This window comes from Thamnophis sirtalis, unplaced genomic scaffold (assembly GCF_051295495.1).
Source record: "Thamnophis sirtalis isolate CommonGarterSnake01/CBP01778 unplaced genomic scaffold, rThaSir2_p1.2 scaffold_6, whole genome shotgun sequence".
Taxonomy (NCBI): domain Eukaryota; kingdom Metazoa; phylum Chordata; class Lepidosauria; order Squamata; family Natricidae; genus Thamnophis; species Thamnophis sirtalis.
Window position 1 is genome coordinate 2,486,266 of NW_028261386.1, and position 17,309 is coordinate 2,503,574.

The 17,309-nt window shown below is 41.6% G+C and overlaps 1 protein-coding gene across 3 annotated transcripts in view; it reads right to left on the bottom strand.

The window, feature by feature from the left end:
- Window positions 1-13,722, bottom strand: part of MED13 (mediator complex subunit 13) — a 158,563-nt gene extending 144,841 nt beyond the window's left edge. For 2 of the 3 annotated variants that reach the window (XM_087717101.1, XM_087717100.1), the window contains exons 1-2: window positions 12,478-13,718; window positions 10,223-10,457 (exon numbers count right to left, since the gene is read on the bottom strand). In XM_087717101.1, the coding sequence (XP_087573227.1) occupies window positions 10,223-10,457; window positions 12,478-12,543 (301 nt within the window). In that variant the 5' untranslated portion in view covers window positions 12,544-13,718. Of the gene's footprint in view, window positions 1-10,222; window positions 10,458-12,477 lie in introns of all 3 variants that reach the window. The other variant, XM_087717103.1, reaches the window with a different exon arrangement.
- Window positions 13,723-17,309: the final 3,587 nt, after the last annotated feature.

Below are 17,309 nucleotides of genomic sequence, written 5' to 3' on the forward strand. Positions count from 1 at the left end.
ATAAAAGATAAGAAGCTTTTCCTGAAGATCCTTCAGTGGTATGGGGTTTCAAATGAAATGCTTCTAGATCCAAATCTCAACTTTCAACCCAAAGGTTTTCAAACTCGGTCCCAATGAAATTTGTACTGAAGAAGTTTCCTGGATGAGTAGCTAAACATTTTCAAGGGAGAAAACTAAGGAAGCCCAGTTGCCTTTTGAATGGCACCTTTGAGAATCCCCAAAGACACGGACATTTCTGAAAGACCCCCTCAATATTACTGAACAAAACCGCATGAAGGACTACGCATCCATTGCATCCATCCACCATCATGCATATGTTCTCTTAGCTTTCATAAGAAGCCCAACACCAGTCACTGTCTCTTCCGAAGCGAGCATGAACCAAGACAAGCTCCAGGAACTTACTATAAATCATTCTGATCTGTGGCCACCCAATCCACATTTAAAAATTTCCAAAAAAAAACAAACCCTGAACTCCTTTCTGTTTTAAGCAGACTACCATCAAGAAATTCCCTCAGGCAGTCCTCAACCTGCAAGCACAATTGAGCCCAATATTTCTGTTGCTAAGCAAGACAGTTGTTAAAAGTGCGTTTTACTCCATTTTACGATCTTTCTTGCCACAAGACATTAAGTGAATCCCCTGCAGTTAAGTTAGTCACATGGTTGTTAAGTGAATCTGGCTCCCCCACTGACTTTGCTTGCCAGGGTCAGCTGCCAAGCACCTGAATTTTGATCATGTGACCATGGGTATGCTGCAACAGTCATATCAAAAAGGTCATTTTTTTTCAGTGCTACGGTAACTTTGAGGGATCATTGTTGTAAGTCAAGGAAAGGTGCACTGGGCTACATCTTTCATGTCAACCTATTTGTCTGTCTTTTGCTGTCAAGTTAAACAAGCATAACAGCCTTTTAAGTTATTTGCTCATTATGATATTTCCTCTTAATCTGCCCAGATCCTTTAATAATTCCAAATAGAATTTAGTTTCCTGAACTCTTATTCTGGCAGCTCTCATCAGAATACTTTCCAGGTTTTTTTTTCCATGTCTCCTTTAAAATACAATGCGTAGTACTTCAAGTGAGGTCTAACCAGTAGACAATACAATGGAACTATTACCTCCCATGATCTGAACACAATTCTATTATTAATGTGGCCCAAAAGTATGCAGTGGCTTTTTAATTGCTGCATCACATTATTCAGCTAGTTACACATCCACCAGACCACAATGCCATCTTGCTCACGTGCACAGATCTTATCCCAGAGGGATGCGATGAAATTTTGTCAATTGCTTTACTGAGGTCAAAGTACTGTACAACACATCCATTGCCATTTCCTTTGGTCTGCAGAACTGTAACTGTTTACAAACAGAAAGTATTCCGCGAAAAAGCAGCCAATATGTAAACAGTTCCCAGAACACAGAAAGCTTTGAAATCACGGCTTTGAACCAATTTCCAAAATAACTCAAGCAATACGGACTTGCACAAGGAACCCACCGCTGGAGTTCTAACGCTGCAGCAACAGGGTTTTCATGCTCCGAAGCAAAACCAGAACACGCCAATTGCAAAGTCTGAAAAAGGTATAATTATTCCTTTTCAAAACTTTACGAGCGCTATTTTATAATCTTCTAAGAGGGTTCATTTGAAATGGATTATGTCATTCATTGTGCGAGGCCTATCACTGCAGCATTCTGCCCCCAGTTATTTTTAGCCTGGTGCTTCAGTAATTCTAGAAGCTACTGATACTTTAAACAGAGAATGAAAATGAATGCAACCATAGCAAAGCAAAACAAATCATGCTTAAAGCTTTTGAACCCTGTGCTAGTCAGTGCCCAGTGCACATTAAAGAGGAAAGCGGAGAACAGCAACTAAGTTAAAAAAAAAAAAATCTAGTAAAAAAATCCCACAAATTTAGGTGTTTATCAGATAAATCAAAGCATTTTGCTTGTTAAAGCTTTCACACCGCTAAGATGAAGACAAACACATAAGCTTCTGGTTTACCATATGTGGAAAACAGAGGAAGTAGGCTAACTGAACTATGCGAAATTATTCTATTGCTGAAAAACAATTACTATTATTAGTTTAGCTAGATGAGAGGTAACTCCAGTCTATGGTTTCCCACAAGCTTGGCAACTGGAAGCTATAAGGGTTATTAAAAAGAGCTTCAACCAAAGTCCATTCTCAGAATACTCCCCTTTAAAAAAAGTAAAAGCCAGCTTCTTATCTCAAAGAGGGTACAGTACTTCATCTGCCTTCCTGGAAAGCACTGTTGCATAACCACTTCTGAACGTGTTAATAACCAAGGAAACTGTGAAGTAGCCTATTAAAAGTAAGACTGCAGACAGACAACAGCAGTTTTTAAGGGAACAAATGATGGATTGGAGGTTAGATCATCTTATCTACCAAGGAGGTCCAAAAATTTTAGAATGAGACTGGGAAATTAATTAAAAAAAAGTGGGGTATTGCTTCTTCTTTTTTTGGCAATGGAACGCAGAATATATTCATGTATCCGAAGTCACATTTGCAAGGCAATGTTGATCGTGCAATAAATACATAAAATATCCAGCAACATGCCTATCTTCTGGACAACTGATATCTTTGTTGAAAAATGTTAAAATAGAATCATGAGCTCCTCAGCTGCTGAACGTTATGACTTGAATTCAAAGAGCGGCTCGTCATCTACCTAACATGCACTGCACGTCTACGGTTTTTCAACCGCATCCACTTCACTCTTCGACGACCCTCTGGAAAGTATTGATAAGGAACAGAAAGATGGGAGTCAGAATGAAAAACGCAACTCTTAGATTCACAGGTTTAAGGTTACCCTCGCAAATTGATGAGGGGAACGCAGCCTAACAGGCAGAAATGACTGTTTTGCATGCAGACAATTCCAAGTTCAATTTGACTTTTCCACTTAGGACAATTGGTTAAACTACTTGAGGGGATGAAAGGGTCTCATGGTATAGCATAGCAATGGTGGACCTCTGACACACTATGCCGTTTTTGGTGACATGCAAAGGCCTCTGGAAGTTGCACCAGAAGGCGCCTTGCTCTAAGGCACCTAAAAATTGTGCAAGCATTCACACATGCTTTTCTCAGATTCCACAGTCCCCACAAGAGCATAGACCTCCTGCGGAAATTTCAGAGGGTCTGGAGAGGAGAGGTCAGAAGAGAGAAGAGTCTAGAGCAGGAATTCCCAAACTTGGCAACTTTAAGACTTGTGGACTTCAATACCCAGAATTCTATGCTGGAGCATTCTGGGAGTTGAAGTCCACAAGTCTTAAAGTTCCCAAGTTTGGGGACCCCTGTTCTAGAGAGACCTCTCTTGGGAGGGGGGTTGATACATAAGAAATTTTCTGAATTTTTGACACACTGAGCCCAAAAAGTTCACCATCACTGATATAGTGACTAAGATGTTGGCTTAAGTCCTTACTTAGGCATTAAATCCAGCTGGATGATTTGAGGCCAGTCACTCTCAATTCATCCTACCTCACAACAGGATTGTTGTTGGGGGGGGGGGAGGATGGGAGGCAGGACCTGCTCACTGCCTGGAGCTGACCAAAAATAAATGGTAGGATAATAAATGCCTAAAAATTCAGCAGATAGTAGCAAAATAGAGACAAATTCAGAGCATTCATATGACATATTGAGCTAAATTTGTCTAGATACTGGCTTAGCAGTTAACAAATGACACAGGTGGTCCGAGTTTGTTTACAGTTTTTGTCTGAATTAGGGAGTGTGGTTTTCTGAGAATTGAGGCTAATTCTGTCTTGTCATTTCAAAGATAAAATGGGTCCTTCTGAAAAGTGAAAGTCTGCATCAATCAATCATTAATTATACTTCATGTCTATGTAATCTTACACAGAGGCCATAACCTGCTCTTGTACATCTCTGCAAATCAAAAGATAGTTCAGTAATACATCCTTTCTCATTCTGGACATTTTATTTCTAGCAAATAACACAAGCCAGCAAAGCTTAAACAGATACTCCTACACATCTGTTGGCCTTTCCTCAGAAACTGCCAAGGACAAAAATAGGTTTTATGTGCTAAGTTACAGCTCAGCATTACAGCAGAGAGCCTATGCAAGTTATGACTGAACAAACTCCTGATGACAAAATAAGGAAGCTACAGATTTACCACTACAATGTTTAGCTCGCTCCCCTTTTAAGGAACCTCTTTTTCGCATGCACTGCTCAATTCCAAGACTACAGACTATACCCATTTCTTTTTCTTATCAAAATGTTTTAACAACATTTAAATTAATTTAATTACAGCATTACAAAGAGAGGTTTTTCTTTTTAAAAAATTAACCCCTATTAGTTTATGCTTATGATTCAACTGGTACCGTAGCAATAATAATTTCTCAATTTATTACATACTATACACCAGAACTACCAGAGAATTTTTTAAGATAGTGGCAAACTGAGTTATAAAACTGAATGTTCCCTTTTCAAGCTTTGCTTCTGTCACAAACATGCAATTTAACAGGATGTAGCTGAACTGTGATAAAGTACATGCTTCATGTACAGAATATATGTGATCCTGGCACAACAATTAAAACATATTTAACAGAGAAGACCTCAGGTTGGGGTCTTAAATAACCAACAAAGGGTTAGGGGGATAAATTACCAGACACTAGGCTTGATTTTATAATTTATTTATTTAACTTTATTTATTTATAACATTTATTGGCTGCCCATCTTATATCCCTCTAAGGTTATTCCAGGCAGGTTACAGTAATAAATATACATCTACATTAAATCATAAAGTAACATTATATCACCTTGGCAAGAAGAAAGATCTGTGATACTCTTAAAGTATAGAGTATTAAGTGTGGGTAATCTACAGTTATATTCACAGTCTAAGACTGGTGGAAAAGAACTTTGGTCCTTACCTGAACGATGCTTTTAAGTAGAATTGAGGGAGGGATTAAGAGTGGGTATTCTCAAAGCCTGATTGGTCCAGAGACTGAAGGAAATTTCTTTAATGTTCCACCATTCCCTGTTGGTTCCCAGTTTCCTCTCAACATTGGTGGAAACTTAATGATTCAAGTCCTAACCAAGGATCTAGGAATTATTAAGGTAGCATCTAAGAATATAGACAATTCCAAGCAAAGTGAAGTAGGTTTTTTTTTTAATTAGGGGTTCTCAGATCTAATAAATTCAGGGTTTCCAGATGCAAGAAATCCTTTAGGTATCACTCAAGAGCTCCAATCACAATTGGGAATAACAATGGATTTATTTTTCCATAAGCATTCAAACCTCAGTCTGCAAGTCCTGCTATTTTGTAATTTTCTCCAAATGTTTTTCCTCAATTCTAGCTTTACCAGAAATAGCAGCACCAATAAACCAGACTTTCTCCTTTTCAATAACTGTTTTTTCATATTATTATGGTCCATCACACAATCAGTCAGATGTTTAGACCGGATTAGGCATTTTTATCCACCTATAAAGTCCTTCCTAAAGATCTGGGATAAGGAGATGTTTGATGATGTGAAAGGTATCATCACAGGATTAATTTATTTTGATCTCTTGATCATTTCAAATATTTTACTTTCAGAACTCAGTGAATAAAACTTAAAGCATATACTTAAACACTCATCTGATATCTACAGTTCTATCTGTGAGGTCCTTGGTGCTCTCTGAGCCTTATTATTTTCCTTCAGGTGTTTTGTTACCCAAATAGGTAACATCATCAGTGCCAGTTATTCTTTACAGTTACATTATTTGTTAGTTCCTTGTAACTCCCTGAAGCAGCAATACTTAAAACAAGAAGCATCTTAGAATCAGAAGGAAACTTTTTTTTTACAATATGAAGGATTATCTTCTCTTATCTACGAAATCACCTGTCTATTTTGCTAAACACACATCTGTGTCCACTCTTTTAATATTTTAAATTTATTTTAGTACCTTTATAGATTTTATACATGTTCACCTTAATTGCTTTGCCTCTCACCTGGGTTATTCAAGGCAGCTAACAAAAACTGAAATACAAAATTGAATTGAATTTATTGCACTTATATGCCGCCCCCCCCCCCCCCCCGGGGACTCAGGGTGGCTCACAATCCAAGTCAGGGAAGGGGATACAGATAAGGGATAAAAAGACAGACAAAACAATACACAATTTAAAAGCACACAACAACCATACCATTCGAGGGGGGGGGCAAAAGCTCTTTAGCCCCAGGCCTGTCAGAACAGCCAGGTTTTAAGGGCTTTGTGGAAGGCCTGGAGGGTGGTGAGGGTTCGAATCTCCACGGGGGAGCTCATTCCAGAGGGTCGGAGCAGCCACAGAGAAGGCTCTCCTCCGGGTAGTCGCCAGCCGGGGATTCCATCGGAGGAGGCCTAATCTGTGGGATCTAATTGGTCTATTGGAGGTAATTATAAAAATACACACACACACATAAGAAATAGACCTTCTGCCTGTTCCAAAGGCAGAAAAATGAAGGCCAAGCTTCACTGCAGAGGGAATAAATTCCATAGCCTAGAAGGGGGAGAAAGCTGTCTCTCCTGTACTTGAGAAAAATGAACTTCTGACAGCATTGGCTTCTTAACGTCTGTACAGGTTTAGGAAAATTCCTTAGATGACAATATTAAGTCCTGTGGTAAAGGACTTACCTTTTAGGTGTTCCTCCCCCGCCCCCCTTTATTGCTGCTAGGATCACAGCCATGCATTCAATATTCTTAGCAATATACTGATTAGCTTTGAGCCGTTGAATGCATAAAGCTTTTCCTTTCTCCTGTTATAGCAAATAAAGGGAGAGATCTCACAAGAGCCCAGAGACGGTGCTGTTTCGTTGCCACAGCAAGTCCTGAGCCAGACAGAAGACGCACGCAGCAAAATTGTCATGATATAAAAATGGGAATGGTTTGAGTTGCTTGTTCATCGCACAATTGTGCCCTTTGGATGTTTTGGACCATTACTATTTTGCCACTGATCAAACAATATAAAGGGTAGAAGCTTAAATCCAAAAAGACATTAGAAAGCACCATATTGCTTGCTCCTGACCTATATTATATTGTATACTGTAATTACTGCTAATGTTACAACAAGGCTTCTACATTAACTGACTATATATTATGTTATTAAGCAATCTAATAGCTGAAGTTTTTCAGCGATAATTAAATTAAGTACATTAAATGGAAGAAAAATCATTGAAACAGTGTAGGTCAAATTAAAAGTTGCCAGCAGGACACAGCAAAGCCAGAAGTAAAAATAGCAGCACAGTAAGGTTATACAAAGCACACAAACAATTCTACTTCCTAAAATACCTGTAACCCAAAACACCACAATACAATACACAATACAGATGAGTCTTGCTAGAGAACGATCCATTTGTCTCAAATAATGAGCCTAGGATTTACATAATTAATTCAATGTTATCTATAACAATTAAAATCAAACACTGATCATGCATACTTCCATTTTGTATTCATTAGGACAGCCTTATCAAGAATTTTTAATTGTGTTTCACAATATTTTATACCACTAAGGGGGTCCTTGGTGCTCTCTGAGCTTGGTTGTTTTGTTACAGATTTGTTATTTTCTCTTCCATATATCTAGCAGGTCATACACTCCCTATGGAGAATACAGTAATCAAATTCCCAAGATGGCAATGAGATGGATTCCCCTCCTGATATCAAATTACCAAGAAGACATCCTCGAAATACAGCCAGTCCTCGACTTACAACAGTTCATTTAGTGGCCATTCAAAGTTACAACTGCACTGAAAAAAAGTGCCTTATGACCAGTTTTCACACTTATGACTGTTGCAGGATCCCAATGGTCATGCGATCAAATGTGAGACACTTGACAACTGACTCATATTTATGATGATTGCAGTGTCCTGGGGCCACCTTCTGACAAGCAAAGTCAATAGGGAAGTCAGGTTCACTTAACAACCATGTTACTAACTTAATCATTGCACTGATTCACTTAACAATCGTGGCAAGAAAAGTTGTAAAATGGGGCAAAATTCTCTTAGCGAATTTCTCACTTAGCAACAGCAATTTTGGGCTCAATCATGGTTGCAACTTGAGGGCTACCTGTACATGGCAAAGAACATTGATAGACAACCTAAAGACTTTAAACATCACGAGAAGATGCTGACAGACTCGCCCAAAACTGAAAATACTGGAGATCCCTTGCTGCCAAATAGGTTACATAGCATGGGATGAACTAATGCTAAAATCCTCTATATACAGTATGTTATTTGCACTGATCTTACTTAAATTCGATGAGCTTAGTGACACAGGAAGGTTATGATTCTGGATGTAAATTAAAAGGGAATACCGATTTTAAACAATTGGGTAAAGATGGCAAGAATTGCAATTGCTTTCCATTTTCATTCCCATTCCGTTCTCTTAATGTGTCTATTAGTCTGAGGATCTCTAGGAAACAACTCTTAGCTTTTTCATGTGTGGCAGTTAGAATATGTAAATGTTTAAGTTACAATAATATAGCATGTAGAAGATGTTAACTTTTCAAGGATTAAATATGACATTTCAACATTGATGAGCATCTTTACGTAAAGCATACTGCTGCCAAAGCCAAGCTCACGCACCATTTTGCTAGGATAGGTGATGAAAAAAATAGCTTAAATAGCCTATATTTAAATAAGTGCTTGGAAGGTGATGCTTCTAAAATTAGAGGGAACGTCCAAATGTTCTGAAGACCACTGATACCCAGCTTTACAGCTGAACTACGCTGATTTATTTTCAGATTAAACCAACACGTCACTTTCTATGTAAAGTAAAGCCCTCTTTTTAGAACACAACAAATTAAGTTGTTCTGGGCTATTTATAACCTCTCGTTCCCTCAAATTTTTGCCACTATTTTATAAAACCTTGTTTTAACCTTTCAATTTTACTGTTTTTGTTCTCAATAGAACATATGCAATGAACATGGTTTGTTTGTTTTTAAAACATTAAGTTAAAGATTTAATACTTTATTTCTCGTGTACTTGCCATAGAGAGTACTTTCAAGAACCATACTTATGAGCTACTGACACAGGAGACTTTACATCAGGCAATTCAAATCTGCTAAGCCTATTTTGAAAGTTTCTACAAAACCCAACTTCTACAAGTTTTTTTTTTCTCCAAGTATTTTTGTTTGGATTTTTTAAATGCCTATTCTTTAGTTATGTACAGGTAATCCATATTATTAGTTAAAAATATAACCCTCTTAGCCTAAATAGATACTTAATTCTTGCAACAACCTGGGGAGAAAACTGTTGACAGCAAAAAGGGGATTAATCAGCAGTATGTGCAAATGCATAAACAACTGTGAAATGATGCACGTTATTCACTCCTACCAATTACTAGTATAATTATATTAAGAACATAAATTGGTGTGTACAGGACCCAGTCAGACTACTTGTTCATGTAACCAATACTATCAGCCAGTGAAGGGTGCCATCACCTGCTACTTAATCCTTTTAACTAAAGATGTCAAGAACTCAGTTTAAGAGCTTGTTTATGCTAAGTAGGTAAACTGTAGAAACAAAGGCACACATAGCCCTCCATTCACTCAAGATGGTAGTTTGATCAGCCAAAACAGATCCTACCTACACTTCTAGTTTTCTTTTTAAATACAGCACTTCTCCTGACCCAAAAACCTTCCATTTGAAAGAAGGAAAAAAACCATGGACACAATTCTCCTATGGATGACACAAATTACCCAAATCTTCCACTTTCCTCATGACCAGACCTGTAAATTCAACACAATTTCCAAATGCGGGTAAGGCTAGACCAAATTTCAGATACCGAAATAAAGTCATCCATACATCCCCTTGCAATATTTTTCCCAGAGAAGCAGCCACAACATTCCAAGCCCAAATATGTGGGCCTTTACCATCCTTGCTTGTTTTCGTACTGCACTAAAGCTGTGGCCCTTGTAACCACGTGAAAATTCCACACAGTACTAAGCAGGGTCTGTGGCCCTTCACAGTCCCACATTAGTAAAAACAGCGGTATACACTTATACGGGAGCTTAAAATATAAAAATATAATCATTTGGAGCAGAAACAAACAGTACTGTATGAGGAAACACCGCAACACACGTGTCATCCTCTCTTTGTTTAAAGCCAAGCCTGTGAAAGCCAGTAAAGTAGCAAAACAATTTCTAAGTGGGATATAATAAATACATAACACAAAGTCAAGGGGGGAAATGTTATACTTGAAGAATGGTACCACCACAAAAGGAACACAAGAGCTTATCTATCCATGCCTTTACCTGCTAGGTCATGATGAATTAGGTCTGAAAAATTGGGGTCATCACCCCACCAGAAGATCCATAGCTCTCTGCGCCCAGGCCTTTGGTCTCGTCGCCATACACTCAAGACATCGGCCTTCAGGCAACGACTGTAACTGCTTAAGATGGGATCTTCTTCCGTTACAGGGAAAAGAATCGGAGCAGACGTTGGGCCCTGCCATACGTATCGTTTCCATTTAATCCCAGTTAAGTCAGCCTGAAAGAAAAATCGAACAGGTATTAAGAGCAGAAAGAACCGGATGTTCTCTCGTCTTAAAAGTTTCAAACTTTTATGAAATGCAGAGTTCTCTAGTGATTTCAAGCAAACTTTTTTTTTCTTATTCTAGTGAAGAAACGCCTAAGACACTTTAGAAATTGCAAAATAATTTGTCTTGCGGGTGATAAACATTTGAAGCCATAGCAACTTCGTTTAGTCAATCTGTGCTCCATAAAGTCAGTGGCAGCAGTGTTGTTACTCAAACACAGTAAAATTCCATTCCAGGATGTAAAAAAAAAAATGTTTTCAATAATGCCAGGGCACATTCCAGATATTTTGGACTTTACTTCTCATGTCACCCAGTCAGCATGTCTAATGATAAAGTATTAGAGCAGAGTAAAAACATCTAAAAGGTTATTTTGAATGGCTGCCTCTCATTTGGTTGTATCTACTGATTATCCCCATTTAAAGAAGAGAGAGAGAGACCATTTGTTAGAAATGCAAACACACCTCAGCCATAAGCCCCTCATTAGCAAAGTTATTTAGTACTTGAGACATAATTAAACAGAACCAAACCGGCTTTAAATACATGAATTCCAATAAAAGCATTAACTTCTGCTATTTCTACCAGAGGAATGGAGAGGGGAAAGATAGAAAAATAAACTAAGACATTTTTGAAGCATAATTCAAAAGAACTTTTTAAGGAAACCTTCCACCTCGTCTTTCCAGCTATGAAATACCACCACACTGCTCCCTCACAAATGGGGTCTACAAATTATCACGGAAATTGCCTGGGCTCAACTTCAACTGCCTTTCATGTTCTATTCAATATATTACTTCCCTTTCAGCAGAATGAATAGATAGATAGATAGATAGATAGATAGATAGATAGATAGATAGATAGATAGATAGATAGATAGATAGATAGATAGATAGACAGACAGATAGATATAGATTTATTTATTTCCCCGTTTCTTTAATCTCAGCAAGAACAATCCTGCTGGCTCCTTGGAGTGTCAAAATTTGCAACAGTTGGTGCATTTGAAATGAGGTGGTGGTGTTTGAATAGTGATAATTCTGCGAATGGGCCAGCCTTGCTGATATATTCAGCTTCTTGAATTCCTTACACCAGTCATCCAAAGCAATTCACCTACTTTTAGCAACCAGTCAAGGCAGCTACCAATCGGCATTTAAATAAAACTCCAGAAAGAGGTCAAAACCCTGACTAGGAAACTCAACTGGATTCCACGGAAGGAAGAAGAAAACCAATGCTATAAAAGAGCATGTTTGCCTCCATCCATCCTTTTTTTTAAAATAAAAAACAAACAAACTGGAGCCTACAAATAACAAGGCCCCTCCCCCAGAAGCACTTTATCTCCAATCTGAGTAGGGTTCTACTATTAGGGGAGTTGGGGTGAAGGCAGAAGTTAGCTTGAGAGAGAAAAAAAGTGGGGGGGCGGAGAGGCATGCCTTGGGCTACAGCTAGACAGAATGAAAATGAGATCAAATAAACACACAAGAAATCAAGTTGCTAGTGCCACCACCTACAACAACACAACAACAACAAAAAGGAGGCTGGAGGGAGAAAACGAAAGTTTTTTGGGGGGGGGGATCAAGATGACAAACAAAGGACTGGAGGAGGAAAGCGCTGGGAGAGAAAAGAGTGCAAAAAGAGACTTGTAAGCAATTCGCCTTGCCAGAAGGAAGGAGAAAGGGGGGGGGCATAGGGAGAATTGGGCGACTCCTGGCTAAGGCCTACTCCAGAGGACTCCTCCAAGCAGAATGCTAAAAATGGCTGCTTTGCTTCCATTCCTCTCTCTCTCTCCCCCCACCTTCTTTTCCTCCTCTTTGCTGGCGATCTCATCTCTCTCTCTCTCTTTCTCTCTCTCCCTCCCCCTCCCCCCCTTTCCCTTGCACGGTTTATCTCTTGCGATCTGCCCTTCAACGCCTCTTTCCCCCACTCCCCCCCCCAAAAAAAAAACCCACAAGAAACACACACACATACAAAGTAGCCACTCACCAGACAGAAAAGGTTGGAATGGCAATCTTCCAGGCTGGCCCCGTTCGGCACGAAGCTGGAACTCATCCTCACAGCCACAACCCGCACGCCATTATCCCACAAGCCTCCGACAAGAAAGAAAAGAGACAGGAGCGAGAGAGAGCAAGCGACACACACACCAGACCGAGAAGGAGGGAGACACAATCAAAGGGAGGGAGGGATGGGGCGGTGTGGTGGGGGGGAGGGAGAGAGAGAGAGAACGGGCCTATTCCTTTTCTAAAACACACACACGCACTGCAGGGAGAGAAAAAGAAGGGGTGACGGGGCTGCCCGGAGCAGGAAGAAATAAGCTAACCCTAGGGAAAGAAAGGAAGGAAGGAAGGAAAGAAAAGAAATTTCAACGCCTCCCGGCCAGGCAAAAAGGTATAAAGAGAAATCCGCGCAAGGAGAAGGCCGGCGAAGGCTGGAGGTGGAAAAGGGGGGGGGGGATAGAGAATCCAAAAGGGCTGGCAAAAGGCGAGAGATTTACGATCTTCAGCCAGCCAGCAAGCGAAAGAGAGGAGGGGAAAGGAAGAGGAGGAGGAGGAGAAGGGCGGGTGTGAAGTAATCCAGGAATCGAGTCCGCTTGCTCCCTTTTAGCGCCTCGTTTTTCTCCCGTCACCCTGGATTGGCAAGAAAGACACACGCGAAAGAGGGGGAGAGAAAGAGAGAGAGAGAAGAGCAGCAGCAGCAGCGGCGGCGTCGGGGTGAAAAGCAAGGCGAGCCGAAGGCAGCTGGGCCCGAGCCTCTCCGCCGTTCTTCTCCCAACTGGCTCGGGTCTCCCCGGCCGCTGGCCCGGTTCGGACGATCGGGGAACCCCGCAGGAGGAGGGAACTTCCACTTTGGAGTCGGCCCCGTCGTCGCGACTTCTTTTTGCCAGCCCCGGGTTTCCCTTCGGTTTCCTTAAGTGGGGGGGAAAGGGGATACCCAAGTCTCGTTTTTGTTTTTCCTCCGCCGCTTTTTGTTTTTTTAATAAGGAGCCGCCTTGAAAATCTTCCGACTTCCCATGGAAGCGAAAATCCAGGGCTTGGGTGTTTGGTTTTCCAGTCCGGGTGAAAGGAGTCTTTTCCTTTGCTGCTTTTTTCTTCTTCTTTTCTTTTTGCAAATAGTGGAGTCGGGAGAGCAAAAGAAAAGAAGTCAATTTCCAGGAAGGCGATTTCTTTCCAACTCAAATTCAGACGCTTTTCCAAGGGTGGGTGGGGGGGAGAGGAATCACAATTTTCCTATTCTCTTGCGATTTTTTTTAAAAAACAAAAAAGCCTTCCTTGTCCCTGGATACAGTAGATCCCTTCAAGCCTCGATGAAAATAAAAATAAAAAAACGGGGGTGGATTCCTTGCTCCCCCCACCTCACCAAAAAATACTCTTCCAAAAGAGGAGAAACCAAACCAAATCTCCTCCACCACCCACTTCCCCAAAAATAACTTTGGGAAAGTGAAGATTTTTTTCCCCCCAGATAGGAAGCAACTAATTCGGCTCCCCTTGATTTCCTTTCTGCAAACCAAGAGGCCAAGAAACTTCCTTTTTTTAAAGAGACGAAAAGAAAAATATCTTCTTCCAAAATGATACAAAAATCAAAGTAATCGCCAAGGGTCTTCGATTTAGGCTTTTTTCCCCAAATGAATTCCTGCAGGAGTTGGTTGTTGTGGTGGGAGGAAAAATTAGCTTTCCCCCCACCCTCTCTCCCAAGTAATAAGTACTGGAAACAAGTTTTTCTTTCTTTCTTGGTAATTCCTCTAACTTTGCCCCTTGTTTTTTCCAGGCACTGGAGCCAAATTTAAGTTTTCTTTCACAAGCCTTTTCTTCTTTCCCCAAGATCCCCCCTTCAAAAAAACAACACCCCAATGAAACTTTTTCTTCTTTTTCTTCTTCTTCTTTGCACCTGGGAAGATAAGCTGAAAGAGGGGGAAATTCCTCTGGTTACTATGTATTTAAAAAAACAAAACAAAAGAGGAAAGAAAATCTGGAATAACGATCAGCCACTGGAATTGTTCTTGCTCTTTTCCCCCTTTCAGAAGTGATATTGGGAGAGGGGGGCGAGAATCTCTTCTCCTTTCCAGATATTTATTGATTGATCCTCCAGAGACGTTTGAGGTGAGAGACCCCCAGCGAGAGGGGTTGCCCCCCCCTCAAAATAAGAGGGGAGGATTTATAGACTTTCCTTTTTTAAGACTTTTTCCAATATAAATAAACGTCTCGGGCCTCCCCGGGAGTAGGAAGACGAAGAGACCCTCTTTTTTGTCCTTAAAATTAAAATTCCTGAGGCGATTTGGGGCTCTGGGGCTTCCACCCCTCCCCGCGAAGGCTTTTGACAGGTGAGGACCGAGGAGACGACTTCGGGAGCGGGGGGGTGGTGTGAATATATCCAGGGCCCCCTCTCCGCCGGCGCAGCGTTTCCTCTCTTCGCTTCCTCGGCGTCTCTTCTTCTTCTTCTTCCCTCAGCGGTGCCTCTGTCGGCGGCTTCCCAGCCGAGGCATCCTGAGCGCCGGATGCCCTTCTCCGCCTTCCTCCTCCTGCGCAGCCGCCGCCGCCTTCGCTGACTCGGCCGTCTCCTTCAGCGGGTCTCCCCCATGCCGCCGCCGCCGCCGCCGTTTCCCCGCTTTCCCCTCTCAATATTCGGGTTGTGTCGGACGGCTCCCTCCCCTCAGAGCCTTATTTCGGCCAATGTTTTTTTTTTCAATCCCCCCTCAATCTCGCCTCGCTTCTCTAATGGCGGCCGCGGGCAGGCGAGAGTCGGAAGCGCGCAGACTCCGCCCCTCCGCAAAGCCATTGGCCGCCCTCTTTGAGAAGGCCTGCCCCTTCAACCCCATCTCGGCGCCGCGGATTCGGCGAGCACCCATCACGTGGGAAAGCCGTCCGTCATTGGCTGGTCGAGGCAGCCGAAAGGGGCGGGGCGGAGGGGCGGAGGTATAAAAAGCCCAGAGGCAGGGCCGTCGGAGTAACGAAGGCGGTTGACGCTCGATGGAGGCAGAGACCGGGATGAGGGGGAAGAGCGAAAGGGAAAGACCAGGGAAGCCCGGCGGTCAGCTGGCGTGAAAGGCGCCTGAGGAGAGAGCGCCATCTAGAGGGCCGGTGGAGAGATCGCAGGGGGAAAATCCGAGAAGGGTGTTGGATATTATATATTTTTGTTTACACTTGCCCCTCTTAAATTGCATCTACATTGAAGTCCTTTGAAGGGGTTAGATTGGAATTCAGACTTTATTTCCGTGATATATTTTTTTCCACTGGTTGAGCTGAGATTGTTTTTTTTTACACTTTTCATTACTGGTAGTCCTCATTGAATGACTGCCTCATACAGTGACAGTTCACAGGACATGCATGAAAAAGATAACACTGTGACTTCTCGGGTCAGAAAAGCAAAAGAAAGCAGAAGTTAGATTGCAAGCACAGTTGTTTCATTTAGTGACCACTTTGCTTAAGAACGGAGTCACTGCTCCCGATTGTAGTCGCTACAATGAGGCCCACCTTTATTTCTATGGGAACATCTTGGGGATGGAATACAAATTAATTAAACATTATTTGGTTGTCAACATTGGTATTGGATTTCAAGTGGTCTGAAGCCTTCTGTTGTAAATATATATATATATATATATATATATATATATATATATATATATATATATATATATATATATATATACCAAAAACACCAGCCTGAAGATGGCGAGTGAGACCTCACCAAATATATATAAAAACATCAACATCTACCAATCAGGATGCAACTACACAGCCAAGCAACCCACTTACAGCAACAAAGCCAGCACTCCACACACACACCCCACAAAGATTTATAGAAAGACGGCAGCTCCGATCACGCTTTACTCGCACAAGCACGAAGCCGAAAACACCAGCCTGAAGGTGGCGAGTGGGACCTCGCCGAAACATTGCCAAGACAATCTCAATCTTATACGGGAAAAGACCTGAATACAACAAGACCAGCATACCTACACCCGTGAAAATCTACGAAAACAAATATCTTACCTCTACGGGGAGGAAACCTTCCTGCTCACCAGGACCTACAAGAAACTTGAAGTCTGAAGAGCCACCATCTTATGTAACCTCACATTCCTACACAACTGCCTGATCCCCACATGCTTCCAACTAAAATTCCTTTCTAAAACCTCAGCCACCGAAAGGATCCTGAAAAGAACTGAATTAGCCCTAATCAGAAATGAACTCCAAAGGAGAAAAGATTCCTACTAGACCAAACCAACCGGGACCTAATGACTCTTTACCTCAAACTCAGCAACAAAATCCACCCAGCACTCTGGGACAAATCCAAACAACTAGCCCTCTGGAGAGCCAAAACAGAAATCTCCTACATGACAGACAAACACACCAACAAACTCCACAGACTAGAAAAACAACAGAAGCCCAACTCCCCCACAGAAGCTCATGAAACAAATAGTACACAACATATCAGACAGAACACTCCCCACAGCTGAAACCAATGTCCTTTCCAGAGGATTCAACTTTGCAGTCGCCCCTAAACACATCCCCACTGAAGACATCATATGCGGAGGTGAAGCTACACTCACCGAAATCAACCCAATAAAATCAGACTTGAAGTCACCAACGTCCTCTGCTCCAGCAATCCACCCAGAAGCAACTTACAGAAAGAAGAACAAAAAGCACTCACCAACTTGACGAAAGACAACAACATAACCATTCTCCCAGCAGACAAAGGCAACGCCACAGCGGTGATGAATACGTCTGACTACCAAGCCAAACTATCCAACCTACTCCAAGACCCCGCTTACAAACCTCTAAACACTGATCCCACCACCTACCTGGAAAAAACCACCAAATCCAAAA